This window comes from Chenopodium album, chromosome 14 (assembly GCF_948465745.1).
Source record: "Chenopodium album chromosome 14, dcCheAlbu1.1, whole genome shotgun sequence".
In the NCBI taxonomy this organism is placed as follows: domain Eukaryota; kingdom Viridiplantae; phylum Streptophyta; class Magnoliopsida; order Caryophyllales; family Amaranthaceae; genus Chenopodium; species Chenopodium album.
In genome coordinates this window covers 11524126-11540344 of record NC_137847.1, presented here as the reverse complement: position 1 = coordinate 11540344, position 16219 = coordinate 11524126, and the positions used below count along the sequence as shown (strand labels likewise).

The 16219-nt window shown below is 36.5% G+C and overlaps 1 protein-coding gene across 4 annotated transcripts; it reads right to left on the bottom strand.

The window, feature by feature from the left end:
* Nucleotides 1-1784: 1784 nt before the first annotated feature.
* LOC145580063 (uncharacterized) lies at nt 1785-10172 on the bottom strand. Of its 4 annotated transcripts, XM_081637386.1 has the most exons (7): nt 10019-10172; nt 7232-9832; nt 6074-6125; nt 5583-5657; nt 3602-3726; nt 3392-3485; nt 1785-2601 (listed from the first exon to the last, which is right to left on the bottom strand). In XM_081637386.1, exon 2 carries the CDS (start codon nt 9801-9803, stop codon nt 7302-7304), a length of 2502 nt encoding a protein of 833 aa, XP_081493512.1. In that variant the 5' UTR covers nt 9804-9832; nt 10019-10172; the 3' UTR covers nt 1785-2601; nt 3392-3485; nt 3602-3726; nt 5583-5657; nt 6074-6125; nt 7232-7301. The 4 variants fall into 4 exon arrangements, with proteins under 4 accessions (XP_081493512.1, XP_081493511.1, XP_081493513.1 ...); XM_081637385.1 differs by lacking the exon at nt 3602-3726; XM_081637387.1 differs by lacking the exons at nt 1785-2601; nt 3602-3726 and adding an exon at nt 2648-3074.
* Between the last annotated feature and the right edge of the window lie 6047 nt (nt 10173-16219).

Sequence of the window (16219 nt, the reverse complement as noted above, 5' to 3'; positions counted from 1 at the left end):
ATAACTATTAGTTATTATATAAAATATTACCAAAATAAATTATTAATTAGAGTTCATATTAGGAGAAAAGTTGAATAAGAAATAATATGTTGTCGAAATGATATGTTATAATATTATTTTAGGTTGTACAACTTTGGTTGAAATAATAGAGTGATTTTAATTGTGTATATAAAGAAAATTTATTCGCAAAGTTAGTACATAACTATAAAAATTTTCATTTAGTTAACAACAAAAATAACACTTCAACAATACCACACCAAAAATTAACATGCATGGCACAGGACCTAAACTAGTTAATACTTATATATCACACAATTCTGTAGAACGATTTGCTAAATTGGTGCTAAAAAATAAAGAAATTACTAAAATAGTGTTCACTTTAAAATATTTCTCATAGTAGTGTTCACGTAGGATTGAAAACTTTAAACCTAATTTCTATCGCTTCGTATTTAAAATCTAAATAAAAAAATATTGGAGTCTCAATACTATTCTTTAAGGGTTTTAATTCACCATTGTTCCAAACATTGATGTTTCATGTTATATATATTTTTGACAATTTATATCCATAACAAATATGCTACAAACGGATTGCAGCAATCAATTCACTTATTTGAAGCAGGGGAAGCATGAAATGTCTAGCTTTGGTCATATCATTGTTAGGGACATCCTTAAACTAGCTTCTTTAATTACTCGCAAGTCAGCAGATGTGGGAATGTGGCTGCCGACAAACTTGCTCAAAATAGTACGTAGAAACTATGAGCATCTGAGAGTTTGGGTGGAAGACTATCCTTCTTGTATTAGCTCTGCTATTTTGCTAGATATTTCTAGTTTAGCTTAATAAAATTCTTGGTTACTAGGTCTGCTATTTTGCTAGATATTTCTAGTTTAGCTTAATAATATTCTTGGCAAAAAATTTTGTATACACCCGGTTTACACTAATATTAGTGTATATCGAGCAGTATAAGGGTAACATTTAGCTAATTTTAGGGTAACTTTAAACATAATATAATTTTTATATAAATAGACAACAAAAAAAGTTTTATAAAGGTAATTTAATTACATTCAATCACTAATAATTGATTTTTAGTCATTTAAAATGTGATTCTTTACTAATAAAGCGTAGATAATTTTTATTTGTATTTGGTTACTTTTATGCATATTGGGGTAACTTTTATTCATTTCAGGGGTAACTTTTGATCACTTTAAGCTATCTTGGTTACTTGCTGTCAAAGAAAAAAAATGCTAGAAAATTTTTAAACATTTATATTACTGCATCATATTCATACTCCATAGTGCTTAATTCCATTTTTACTATTAATAAAATACAAAAGCATTAATGATGAGACTCAATGCTAAATAAAATTAAGATATCGTAAGCATTATTTAAGATAAAAATTTTGATGTTTGACTTCATAAAGATATATCTTATATGCATAAATGAAAGTTTAAATTGAAGAAATCCTACCTACTGTAATTTCTTATGTTCTCCTTGATTAAGGTTTGAGTAACTAATAGAAAAAACCCTCTTCGTGTCAAAAAACATAAAAAAATAAAAAATAATTTGATGGTATACATATTTTTAGGATTTTATTATAAAAAAGTTCTCTTCAATGATTTTTTAACCATAACCTAGGTTCGTAAATTTCCGAACCTACATGGACACTAAATTGAGAAATATTTTTAAGTGGACACTATTTTAGTAATTTCTTTATTTTTCAACACCACATGGGCAAATCGTTCCAATTCTGAAAAACCAACTATTTACAAAAATTACAACCAATTAATAAAATCAACTAATACAACCAATTATCAATTAGCTATTAAAGCCTCTGTAAAAAGGAAGAATTTTTTTAAAGAGCTTCCATTAGATTCTTGTACTGTGTAATTCGCATAAGTAAAATTGTATAATCACCTAAAACTAGTCTAATTTACTTTACCCATACAAATACACTCAAATCTTGTCCCATATGAACACCAATGCCTACTTATACGTGCAGAAGTTCTACAGTAGCTAACACCACTGATCAAATATAAATAGATCTTGAGCAAATTCGATTATATAGGCTCATAGAACCAGGGTAAGGCGGTAAGCTAACAAACAAGTCATCAATCGCCTCGGCAATTCATTAGTATCCCTGGGCTTATTTCGTTCCATGTACCAGTCTGACACTCTGACCAAGTTTAATGCCAGAACAACCGCCATTGATTCCCATTATAGAGAACTAGACCAAACAATGCCCTCACAACCCGTTTACTAGTCAGTAATAAATAACGGTAATGGGAATAATTTCACAAGTAACATCCTTGTGTCCATTAGTGATGCACCCCTAATTTGTGTTTTTCATCATAATTATCAGTTATCCCCCAATGATAATAATTTTGAAAATTTGTGAGAAAAAAAGAGATCATTTGGGGTGAACTAGAATCACCATGAGAATAAACATTGATTTTTCTTACAAATTTATCCATCATTTTATTCCCATTACCACCATTTATTAACACTAACCAAATGTGCTGACCACACTTCTGACTTTCTGAATCAAGCAGCTGCAAGATTCTTAATCTCATCCTACTCAATGAGAGTATTATAGTCTCTGGAATCTGGAAGAAAATAGCACAATCCAAATGAAAACGAAGAGCCACATAATTAAGAAAAAAAATGGAATGACGGGAAAGGGTAATTAAAATCCACACATAAGGCATTTCGGGTACTGATACATGAAGACAAGAAAACATGACTTTGAAGTTCATATAACAACCAAATATGATTTTAAGTTCATATATATAAGGTGACTCTTAATGGTAAAGAAATGAGTACAAGAACAAATCAAGGAAAAAGAACTTAAAAAAACTGAATGGTGAAGGCAATGACAAAGAGCAAGGTGCTACCCAACCAAAAATGTGGTCACAGGACACACAACTCTAGCACCACCATCACATCAAAGGGTGGACACGGCCATAAGAAGAAAGTGCTATGCTAGTCAAGTTCTTCGCTTCACCTCAAGTACCCATAGCCATAGTCCAATCCTTTAACTATCTAACAAGGGTATGAATGCTTGACCATTCATTTTGGGCTGCAATAAAATTTTATCAGAATATAACTATATTGAACACCTGTACACGTAACTGTGTTGACATGAGTATCTGAGTTTCAGTAAAATTGGAAGAAAGAACATCTCTAAATTTATATTACTGCTCAGTAATGGAAATTATATAAAGACACAGACACATTTCTAATGGCATAATACATTGCCGCAACCACACCAAGTGACAATCCACAATATCATGATTATATCCCAGAAACATGCTAACTGTCAATTTGCCCCTAAAATCATTCAGCCACAGAAGATTTGTTTTGAAAGATGATGAAATTTGCAGGTATTTTACTTACCGATTGAATAATGTTAAACCATAAGGACCTTAAGAGCAGAATGCCCCTATTGTAAGCTTTTTCCAAGTTCAGCACACATCACAAAGTCCAATGCCTGATATCATTCCCAATATTAGCAATTAGAAATTATAAAAAAAATAAAAAATAAAAAAATAAAAAATAAAAAAAAACAAGAAAAGCAGAATTTTAACCAAAAAGCTCCAACCCTACCACATTGGCGAATGACTTTCATGCATATAACCTTTTTATATTCGCTTCTCAAAATTGAAAGAAATCGGTCAAAAGCAGTAATCAACTGCAGACCAAAGTTCAGATAGAAACAAACTAGTACGGACCTGCATGACCACACCGGACAAGAAGATTTTTGGTTAAACAGGCATAGCACTAGGCAACTCGACCCCAGATTGACACTGACAAAGAAAAAGAAACAGATAAAACCCTCTAACGTAAAGATCAAAAACAATCCTGGTAAGATCAACACTAGATTCAAGTATATATGAATTTTTTGGTCCATATAAGCCACAAGGGCATACAAACTATAAATGAGGGTGTGGAATTTCAACCAGCAATCTTATGTACACAGCACCCCTGAGTCTTAACCACTAGGCTAAGACCTCATTGGCACTAGATTCAAGTATATGTCTCAGCATCTTCACAGCCCAGAACCTTTCTTCTACCTAAACAGAAAAATATAAAACATTCAATTCAGGGATGTTTTTAAAAATGGTTACCCTGTGTGGCTGTACCTTTTCCCATTTCGAGACATGTGGCCTACTATTTTTTTTCATTCGCTTACCGTTTTTATTAATATAATATAAATATCCTTACTCTATTGGGTCCACTACTTATTTTTTAAACTAATTATTTCTTTCATCCATTTATTCCATTTCCCTCTCTTAATTTCGAATCATTTCTTTTGGTTGAAAAAAAAGTAAAGTGTAACAAATTTTAAAACAGAGCGAGTATAATGAAGCAATTTCTCACCTAAGAAAGTAGGCAAATAGCAGAACTTCCATGTCCCAGATACTATCAAAGAAACTCTTTCAGCATATGGCAACTGCAAAAGCCAGCCAGCCAACACCCCCCCCCCCCCCTCCCTCCGTATATAATTGACTCAATCTGAGAAAATTAAGTTAAAGTAGTCAATCACTACCCTGATAGTCTAACATGCAATCCTAGCAAAATTTTCCACTTAAATCACTTAGAGATTTAGCCTATAGATTCTAGTGTGAAAAAGCTTGTCTGAAGCATACTTAGACGGAAAGATGGGCAACGGGCCGTGCCGTGCCATGCCGGCTCCGCGGTGGGCCGTGCCGTGCCTAAATTTGGCACACCCCAGCCCACGGCACAGCACGGCCCACGTGCCTGGCGGGCCGTGCCGGGCTGCGGGCCAGACCGTGCCACTTTTTTTTTTTTTTTTTATTTAAATGTAAATTAAAAACGATATATATATATATTAGTACAACTTAATTTTATATAAATAATGTTATTAATTTATGTTTATGTTAATATATTTTGTTTTGAACAACTTTATTTTAATTAAGGTTATATAAATTATTTATCTAATTATATTTAAGTTTATATAAATAATTCTATTAATTTAGCAAAAAAAAACAAAAATACATATAATAAAAAAAAATTATGAGTGTCGTGCTGGACCGTGCCCGGCCGTGCCACGTGCCGTGCCGGCGTGCTGACCCACGAGCCGACCACCGTGCCGCCCGTCGCGCCCGTGCCGATTCCCAGATTTTTGTTCACGACACGGCCACGGCCCACAAGTGGGCCGCCGTGCCGTGTCGTGCCGGGCCCGTGCCCATCTTTACTTAGACGTAAGGTTATAAGGGTCATGCATAAAGAGATTTTGATGAAGCGCTCATCTAGGAGCACCTTTTAAGGCGAACAGCATTTTTTCACTATTTTTTTTTTAGGGAAAAAACTGTGTATTAAGAGAGCTTCACTTTATTGAGGCACACCTAAGCACAGAAAAATTCAAATCGCCTTGGTGCACCTTAGCCTTTTCATACATTGCTATAGTTTATATATTTATGCAGAGTAAGCTTATTGGTTGCCCATGTTTCTATTCAATGTCAGATGCAAATTTAACTAAAGACTAGCTCATTTTAACATTTGCATTTTTAAAAGTAAAACTCAAGGTAAGAAATATTTTTGTTGAATGTTGCTGATAACTTACTTCAAGAACAACAAAACATGATAGCATCATGCTGAGTTCCTACTTTTCCCTCAAAAGTCTCTGCTCTTGTACCAACTGAAAGGAAAATTAATATATGAATCAGAACAGCATTTAAGCGATTTCAAGTAAAAATACTATACAAAAATGTTTACGTCGTCCCTTCATCCGTAGAGTTTAGGCCCTAAACTTGTCAAAGCTCCCAATGTACTTCCTCTGTCCCCAATTGTTTGCCCCAAACCATAAATCCACTTTATTAAGGTTTTGGGCAAAAAATAGTGCACATAGGTTGACACAAATATCAATGAGGAGAGAGATAGAGAGAGTGCAAGTGGGAAAACATGCCAAAAGTAATATGGGGCAATCTTTTGGGGACACCTTAAAAAGGAAAGTGGAGCAAACAATTAGGGACAGAGGGAGTAATTTTTAAAACTCACAATATACCAAAGTTGCATCACATGCCACGAAGAAAAGTGTAAATTTCGTACACTTACTTTTTAATTCCACAAAGTATGTTGCATTTCCGGATAACATCTTGTGAATCATCTGCAAATAATAGTGAATATGAAATTGTATAAATTGAAAAAGAAAAATAATGTCCTAATAAGAGTGCATTGAAACAAAATTCCAAATGCATCAAAAAAATTATTATCTTTTGAGTAATTATTTGCTACTTTGAGAGTAATGCAATATGTTCAAACCTCTCAAAAGCAGATATTGTTAGTTGGTTGATCCAGCTTATAAGATGACCAGTATAGGCCAGAAATATATATCTCAGATGATAATATTTTCTCATGCATACTACCTAAGAAAACAAAAACCTAACGTAACTGAATTTTGGACCAAGTATTTTCTGATTTACCAAGGCAAATGAATAAAGATGAAAGCTTGATGTTTGATTGATAATGGCAAAAGAGGTTACAAATGATAAGTGTATTACTCTCTAAATAGCTTTAGACTATTACTCTTTATTTACCATAGGATATTACTCTCAACTAGTAGTTTTATGCTACAAATCTATCACAAAAGTTCTCTCAAAATTTTCACATAACGCCCTATTGCTTATATAACACCCCGACCCCAAACAAATTAGGGAGGGGCCTATTGTCACGAAATGCGCATCAAGGGCCAACAACTGTCCCCACATACCAATACAAGTCCTTCCAACGCATTTTGTCCTCACTCATGTGCACCCCAAGAAAACTTCCTAGGAGGTCACCCATCCCAAGACTACTCCCAACCAAGCATGCTTAATTGTGGACTATCTTAGCATATGAGCTCCCTAAAAGGAAGATACATCTTGTTGATATAAGTAGTATATTAAGTCCCTTTAAAGCAATCATGAGGGGTATTACAGCTTATGCTACTGCTCCTTATAAAATTTCGCAAGGTCACAAAAGATAACCCCAAAACGGAAAGTGAGTCAAACTTTGGGAAATAGAGGGAGAATTTATCTCTTATAATTAGTGTCCATAATTTTAAACATATTTTGCTGACAGCTAAAGCTAAATATTTACATAGACATTTCAAATACAAAGCATAATAGATCAAAGAATCAATGAGAATTTTGACCTTCTACAAGAATTGTCAATCAAAATCATAGCAGCAATTAGAAATGAACAGTAGCTCATACAAGTATGAATTTAACTAACCTCCAAGCAATAGTAACAGAGCTAACCCATTGATTTTGATTTTAGGAGCTAAAACCATTTATCAGCTTGCTCAATGTGTGAACTGCACTTTCTTAGCTTTCAATATACCATGTTTTAATTTTGACTTCAGTGATCTGGTTATTTGATCAGGCTGTAAACCCTGTGCAGTCATCGCATCAAAAAGTGTCTCAGCTGTGTCCACATCTTGTACTCTATAACAGCCAGAAAGGAGAGCTGTATACGTCACATTATCAGGCTGCAGACCATTATCCATCATTTCTCTGAACAACTTAATAGCATCCTTGATATCATTCATCTTGCAGCGTTTGTCAATCAACACAGTATAACAGGCAACATCAGGTTTCAGCTGCAATTCTGACATCTCAGATTCAAATTCTGTGGCTTTCTCACATAGAGACATGTTTGGGCGCGAACGAGAATTCTTTAAGCTTGACTTTACACAACCATCTATCAAAACTGTGAAAGTGACCACATCAGGCAAAATACCGTTGTCCTTCATAGCACCTAAAAGCTCCCAGGCCTCCGACATAAGATTAGACTTGCAAAACCCATTAATCATTATTGTGTACATAATGGCATCAGGTTTCAACCCTTTATTTATCCAATTGTCAAACAACCACCTAGCCTTTTTAATATCTCCAGAATTGCACAATGCTGACATAAGCTTTGAGTACAATTTGATGCAATTATAATCGTCAGAGACTAGCAATGTTTCAAACAAATCAAATGCACTCTCAACTTGACCTTCTATGCAAAGGCTACTAAGCAACTTCCAGCAGGTTTGCTTCAGAAACATTCCGTGCTTGTAAAGGTTGACAAAAAGATTTAACGCCTCCAGTGTATGTCTAGCTTCACAGTACCCGTTAATCATAGCAGAGTAATTATCTGGGTGCTTTTCTGCCAAACTTTTGAAATAGTTTTCAGCTTCTCTTACATTTCCTGCTAAATAGAAGCCTTCAATGATTTTATTATGTGTAGCAGCATCAGGTGTCAAACCTTGTGTTTTCATGTAGTCAAGAAATGACAAAGTCTCTTTTGCAAGCCCCTTTCTAGCAAAACCACCTGCAAGTATATTGTAAGTAATGAGATCAGGCCGAATACCCTTATGTTTCATTTCCTTGTACACGTTCAAAGCATCAAGAAGCTTTCCCTCAAGACAATACCCATTAATCACAGTGGAGTAGTGAATCAGATCCGGGACCAAGTTTTTGTGCTTCATCTCTTGAAGCAGCTCCAGAGCTTTTTCTCCTCTACCCAACTTACACATAGCATTGATCATAATGTTATAACAAACTTCATCAAGAAAAACCCCCATGCCCTTGTATGTTTTAAATTGACTGAGAACATTGGTAAAAGATCCCCTAGAAAATATGCATTGAAGAATGGAACTCACAATGAAACAGTTTGTTTTCACACCTTTTGACAGCATGTCATTTTCTAGACAAAATGCTTTTTGAATATGTCCTCTCTTACAATATGCATGAATCAAAGCACCAAAGCTATACTCATCAGGTGTCAGCCCTTGGTTCTCAATATCAAGCAAAACAGCCTCAGCTTCACTCAACTTATTCTCGTTACAAAAGCCATGAACCACCATGTCATAACTAAAAATGTCAACAGGATCATTATTTTCTCTTAATTGCTTAAGAATTTCATATGCTAAATCTGTTCTTTGAAGTGAACAAAGTCCTTCAATTATAGTGCCATTAGTATATTCATTTGCTTTTACGCCAGCTTTCTCCATCTCCGTAAGTACATCATCTGCTTTCTTAGTATCACCCTTTTTACAAAAAACCTTAAGCATAAGATTGTAAGTATATACATTGGGGTTCAAACCCATCCGCTTAAGTTGTTGGTATATAGCCTCAGCCATGTCCAACTTACCCTTCTCAATCAAGCAATTTATTAAATAGTTACAAGAGTATATACAAGGCACCAAACCCTGTCTTCGTGTTTGAAACAAAACATCAACCGACTCTTCAAACATACCCAAACTGGCATAAGCCTTCACCAAAGCATCAATCACCTTAACCAATGAACCACTATTTTCAACCTCAACCTCTAGTAACCCAAAAACAACCTCCATCAACTCAGTAATGCCAAAACCCAATTCTCCCTCCTTCGACCTAATAACCTCCAACAACAAACCCTCCAACATTCTAGAGTTCCCCCGACTGCACAAAATCCTAATAATCGAGACATAAGTTTCAACGTTGTGTCGAAACCCTCGTTCCTTCAACTCTAAAAAGAACAAAAAGGCCTGTTTCGGGTCACTTCCGAAACCCTTCAAGATTTCAATAACCCTTTTGGTGTCTAACTCATGCACTTGATCCTCTACATCACTACCACTATTACTATTGCTATTACTACAACAACTACTGCTGCTATGATTCGAAACAGTTTGTTCATCAGAGCTAGAATCAGTGAACCAAGAACTCAAAAGGGCAGCAGCATATGCAGATTTCTGTCGAACAAATACAGAGTTCTTGACCTTGAGCCAAGGCAGGAGGGGCAGCCGCCCTCGGCCCAGGGATAAAAATGTCATTTTCATAGTTCCTTCCTGACATTAATTGAAGGGTTCTGCAACACATTAGCAACCAAATTTGAATCAAACTCTTCTTGCTAAAACAATATGAATTCCAAAATTCAACCTTTGAACAATTAAATTACAACCCAATAGTTCAATTAAATTGAATTAAATTAACGATTAACAGTAAATTGTGAATTGATATTCTGTGATTAAATGACAAAAGAAAACCATATTACCTCGGAAGCTACTTCAATGGAAGATAGAAAGCTCACAAGCTGCTTCAATGGAGGACAGATTGAAGAGCATAATGAAGAGAAAACGTTGGTTGTTCTGTATTTTATGTGTGTAGAGCATAGCGGCTGCCGTTCAATAACTGTCTTTTTAAAATGAATGTCCACCCATTTCTGATACTCCGCATAAACTAATCTAATCTAATGTTAAAGGGTTTTAAAAATTGGAAAATTACAATTTAATAATCTCGAGCAATTTACTTCTAATAATATCAATAATCACAATTATGCTATTGTTAGTTTGTCTCCAATGACCCAACCAGTCAACAACCTATTATAATGGGTTTTCATGATACGTATCAACACGTGATTGATCCAAAATTTAAAAAAATTTAACAAATAATTTCCAGCCATCCTTTCCCTGCCGTCAAACCCTAACCCCACCCCTAACCTCGTTGAAAACCGACCAACCACCCCCTCTTAACCATTGAAACCTATCGGCCTTCCACACCCCCTTTGACGATTTGACCCACCACGATCCCCAAAACCACCCACCCTGACCCCTAAAAACCACTAACCCAACCTGTAAACAAAGTGGTGGTTTTTGGGGTCGGGGTTGGCTAGGAGGTGGTTTTGTGGGTCAGGGAGGGTCAATGGGGGTGGTGATGGTGCAGTGTCAATTAGGGGATGGGTTATAAATTAAACTAAGAGATAAGAGTTAGTAATTAAGTTTTTAGTGATGGGTTAGCCATAAAATTAGCCTATGAGGTCACTATGCGTATTAATCTAAATTAGGAAGTCACTTTATAGAAGAAAAAATTTGACCTGTCACCATATAGAATTTCCAAATCTTAAAGGCTAAAATTTCCTAAAAATCTTTTATCAATTATCATACATAGTTTAGATTTGATTTGAGACATTTTTATTAGATTAGATTAGCTTTGGGGAAAAAAATAAATAAATCCTAACCCTAGCAGTTTAGGTAAATTATATATAGCAATGTAGGCTGATGCAAGTGCTAGTCAATTAGAGGGCAATTTGGTCACTACTGTTCCATTGATTTTGGCTAAAGTTGAGCTAATGGGGAATGCTGAGCTGGAAGATGAGCTGGAAGGAGGTGTAACAAATTAGATTCATTATGTTAGACTTTGTTATTTTATTTACAAGTTCAATGCATGTAATGAAGGCTATTTAAAGCCAATTAGTGGTTGTAATCATTTTATGTTGAAATTAATACAAACTCCTTCCTTCTCTCTATCTCTTTCTCTCTCTGCAATTCTCTCTCTATTCGGTTATTACCACCCTTGCTTTGATTATTCCTCTCGAAGTTTCCCTTCTCCCTTGGATTACTTCTGAGATAATCAAGCTGCTACTCATCCATTAAGTTGGATTGGAGCAGAGTGTATTCGGATTCCTCTGTAATCTCTGGGTTACTCGAGTCTAGCTGCGTTATTTGGTATCAGAGCCTCCCAGGTTCTTGGACCTAATATGCCTCCAAAGAAGAACACCGAGGTATATCATGATGATGATGATGAACTTGTCATATCTGCAGAACTATAGAAACTGGAGGTAACTTTGAAAAATATCATAGATGAGCAGAATAAGCATCTACATGAAAACAACCAGAATCATAGCTTGAATATTAGTCAAAATACAAAATCCATATCTGAATTGCATGATCTCATGGTAGGATTATCTGTACAAGTTACTAAGCTGGTATCTGATGTCAATTCACCTAAAAAATCTCCTGTTAAATCCCTTGAAAAATTACTGGAAAAATCTGGACAGTTGGACAATGGTAGTAATGACACTAACTCAAACTATCAATATTCGAGTAGACTCACTAAAATTGAATTCCCTAAGTTCAATGGTGATGATTTAAAGTCATGGCTGTATAAATGCAACCAGTTTTTTGAGCTGGATAATATTGCTGATGCTAAAAAAATCAAGTTAGCAGCAATACACTTAGAAGGAAAGGCACTCCTTTGGCATCAGAATTATGTCAAGGATAAACCACCCCCTAGCTGGGAACAATATATCAAGGACATTAATAGCAGATTTGGTGATTTATATGATGATCCAATGTCAGATCTAAAGGCACTCAAGCAGACTGGTTCCATTCAGGAATACCATGATGCCTTTGATGCTCTAGCTAGCAGGCTGGATTTGTCTACTAGATATCTTCTGAGTTGTTATTTAGGAGGATTGGAGGAAGAAACCCAACTTTCAATGATAATGTTTGCACCTACAACCATTCAGCAGGCACATTACCTAGCTAAGTTACAGGAGGCGGTCCAAAAAGCCAAAAAAACCAGAATCCTACCAAAACCCCAACCCCCCTTACTACCTACCCCTAAACACATAACCCCTTGCCCAAACACTAACCTACCTTGGAAAGGAACAACCCCAAACACATACAAACCACCTAACACTTACAATCCTACCGGAAAAACCCTTAAACCAGCTGAGATGAGTGAGAAGAGAGCTAAGGGCTTGTGCTTTTTGTCTAATGAAAAGTTTAAGCTGGGACATGTATGCAAGGGTAGGAAACCCAGGTTGTATCACATTGAAATGGAGGGTATAGAAGAGGAGGAGGATGATCCAGATACTGAAGAATAGGAGGAGAGTGAGGTTGCTTGTGCTCAAATTTCCTTGCAAGCTTTGGATGGTTATTGTAGTTTCAATACCATGAGAATGATGGGACAACATGGTAAGAAACCTTTGCACATTCTACTTGACTCTGGCAACACACATAACTTCATAGACACTCCAACAGTCTTGAAACTGAACTGTAAGGTAGAAAAGGTGTCACCTATGTGGGTTAAGGTGGCAGATGGTGACCAATTGAGGTGTGATGCTATGATTAAAGGGTTTGAATGGAGAATGCAGGGCTATACTTTTCAGGCTGATATGTTACTACTTCCTTTGAGTGGTAATGATATCGTCTTAGGTATTTAATGGTTTTCAACCTTGGGTCCAATTTTGTGGGACTTTAGAAACTTGACCATGGAATTCAAGCAAGACAATAAGAAGGTGAAGCTAAGGGGTGCAGCTAAGAAGAAAGTGAAGGGAATATTACCAAGACAGCTCAATAAACTATTACAGAATGGGGGAGAATTATCCATGCTGTAGATAATTCACCCTACCATGGAGTGGAGTCCACAGTAGTGTTTGAATATGCTGGAACAACAGGAGTTAAAGTCAGATGAGATGGAGAAATTGTTGACTGACTATTCTGATGTCTTTGAAGCACCAACAGGCTTACCACCTGCTAGAGAAAACTTTGATCACTAGATTCCTTTGACTGCAGGTACAACTACCATCAATATCAGACCATACAGGTATCCTGCTACATAGAAAACTATAATAGAAGAGTTGGTGCAGGAATTGGCTGATCAAGGACAGCAACAGTCCCTTTGTTGCTCCTATAGTCTTGGTGAAGAAGAAAGATGGTGGGTGGAGAATGTGTGTGGACTACAAAGCTTTAAACAAAGCCACTGTTAAGGATAAATTCCCCATACCTGTGCTTGAGGAGTTGCTTGATGAGCTGCAGGGCACTTCTTTTTTCTCAAAACTAGATCTGAAATCTGTTACCACCAGATCAAAATGCATCCTGAAGATATACATAAAACTGCCTTTAAGACACATTTTGGGCATTTTGAGTATTTGGTGATGCCTTTTAGGCTCACAAATGCACCTTCTACTTTTATGAACCATGTATTCAAGAAGCAATTGAGAAAATACATCTTAGTATTCTTTGATGATATTCTGGTATACAGTTCTTCTTGGGAAGAACACTTACAACATCTGCAAGAAGTCTTATCCATTATGAGATCTCATTCATTGAGGGCTAACCTCAAGAAATGCACTTTTGGTGCACAGAAGGTGAACTATTTGGGTCATGTCATCACTTCTAAAGGAGTCTCAACTGAACCTGAGAAAATTCAAGCTATTTTAGAATGGCCTCAACCTCATAATCTTAAGCAGCTCAGGGGATTCTTAGGCTTGACTGGGTATTATAGAAGATTTGTTAAGGACTATGGCAAGATTTGCAAACCCTTGACAAATTTGTTGAAGAAAGATTCATTTAATTGGGGTGAGGAAGCAGAGGGTGCATTTAGATTGCTGAAAGCTGCTATGACCTCTCCACCAGTGCTAGCACTGCCTGATTTCCAAGCACCATTCACCATAGAGACTGATGCCTCATGAATTGGATTGGGAGCTGTCTTAATGCAGAAAGGACACCCCATTGCTTTCATTAGCAAGGCTTTTTCTGAAAGAAATCTGCATTTATCAGCCTATGAGAGGGAGTTATTAGTTATTGTGTATGCAGTCAAGAAATGGCAGCACTACCATATGATCTTACCCTTTGTGATCAAGTCAAATCAGCAAATTTTGAAACATTTGCTTGATCACAAAATAGTTACCCCATTCCAGCAGAAGTGGCTATCCAAATTAGCTGGCATGGACTATGTTATTGAGTATAAGCAAGGGAGTGAGAACAAGGTAGCAGATGCACTCTCTAGGATATCTCATTCTCAAATTAATGGTTATGATTGCTTCAACCATTAATTCCTCACTTTTGGAAGAAATTCAAGGAGTTTGGCAGACTGATCCTAATTTATAAAAAATCATAGCAGACTTGACTGCTAAACCAGACTTACACAAGCACTATAAGTGGCAGGATGGGCAGCTGACTAGGAAGGGCAGATTAGTGGTGGGACATGCTCCTGAACTAAAAGGCAAGATCTTACTTTGGTTGCACAATTCAGTAGTAGGAGGTCATTCTGGAATTGAAGCCACATTGAGGAGAGTAAAAAGTTTGTTCTATTGGTCTGGACTGAAGAAGCAAGTAACAGACTACATTAAACAATGTGAAGTTTGTCAAAATGCAAATATGACCCAAGTGCATACCCTGTTCTATTGCAGCCATTGCCTATACCTGAAAGGGTTTGAGAGGAGGTTACCATGGATTTCATGGAGGGGTTACCTAAATCACTTGGCAAAGAGGTGATTCTGATGGTGATTGACAGGCTGAGCAAATATGCTCACTTCATAGCCCTTTCTCATCCTTATTCAACTCTAAAGGTGGAACAAGCTTACTTAGACAATGTCTATAAGTTGCATGGATTTCAAAAGTCCATCATCTCTGACAAAGATCCAGTCTTTATCAGCTCCTTTTGGAAGGAATTATTGCATCTGCAAGGGATACAACATAAGCTTTCTACTTCTTATCACCCTCAGACTGATGAGCAATCAGAAGTGTTAAATAGATGCTTAGAAACATACCTGAGATGTATGTGCACTGACACACCTTAGGAGTGGGTCAGGTGATTACCTCTTGCTGAATTTTGGTATAACAACACCTACCACTCTACAACCCAAACTACTCCATTTGAGATCTTGTATGGTCAGGCCCTTTCCATTCATGTCCCTTATGTGAAAGGAATGAGCATGATTGATAGTGTAGATAGGAGTTTACAATAGAGGGAGGAAGCTCTTGCTATGATCAAAGACCATTTGAGGAAAGCTCAACATAGGATGAAACAACAAGTTGATAGACACAGAAGTGAAAGATCATTTGAAGAGGGTGGTTGGGTGTATTTGAAATTACAACCTTATAGGCAACAGACTGTTGTTCAAAGGTCCAATCAGAAGTTGGCTGCAAGGTATTTTGGCCCTTATTAGATCATCAAAAAGGTGGGAAGGGTAGCCTATACTCTCAAACTTCCTGCATATTCGAAAGTTCATCCTACATTCCATGTGTCTCAATTAAAGAGATACTATGGTCCTGTTCCCCCTCCTAATGGGTCTTCTAGACTCCCTGCTACTGACCCTGGGGTAGCAAAGTATCCAATTGCTTTGATGAATAAGCGTTCTGTGAAAAGGGGAAATAATGTTGTTGTTCAGTGGTTGATTCATTGGTCAAATGTCTGAGGATGCAAGTTGGGAGGATGCCGAAATGATTGAAGCTCGGTTTTCTAAATTTAATCCTTGGGGTCAAGGATTTTCTCAAGGGGGAGGCATTGATGCAAGTGCTAGTCAGTTAGAGGGCAATTTGGTCACTACTGTTCCATTAATTTTGGCTAAAGTTGAGCTAATGGGGAATGTTGAGCTGAAAGGAGGCGTAATAAATTAAATTCTTTCTGTTAGAGTTTGTTATTTTATTTACAAGTTCAATGCATGTAATGAAGGCTATTTAAAGCC

What these genes read in the sequence shown, in the direction of transcription:
- LOC145580063 (XM_081637386.1), bottom strand. Translation starts at nt 9,803, where the DNA reads ATGAAAATGACATTTTTATCCCTGGGCCGAGGGCGGCTGCCCCTCCTG.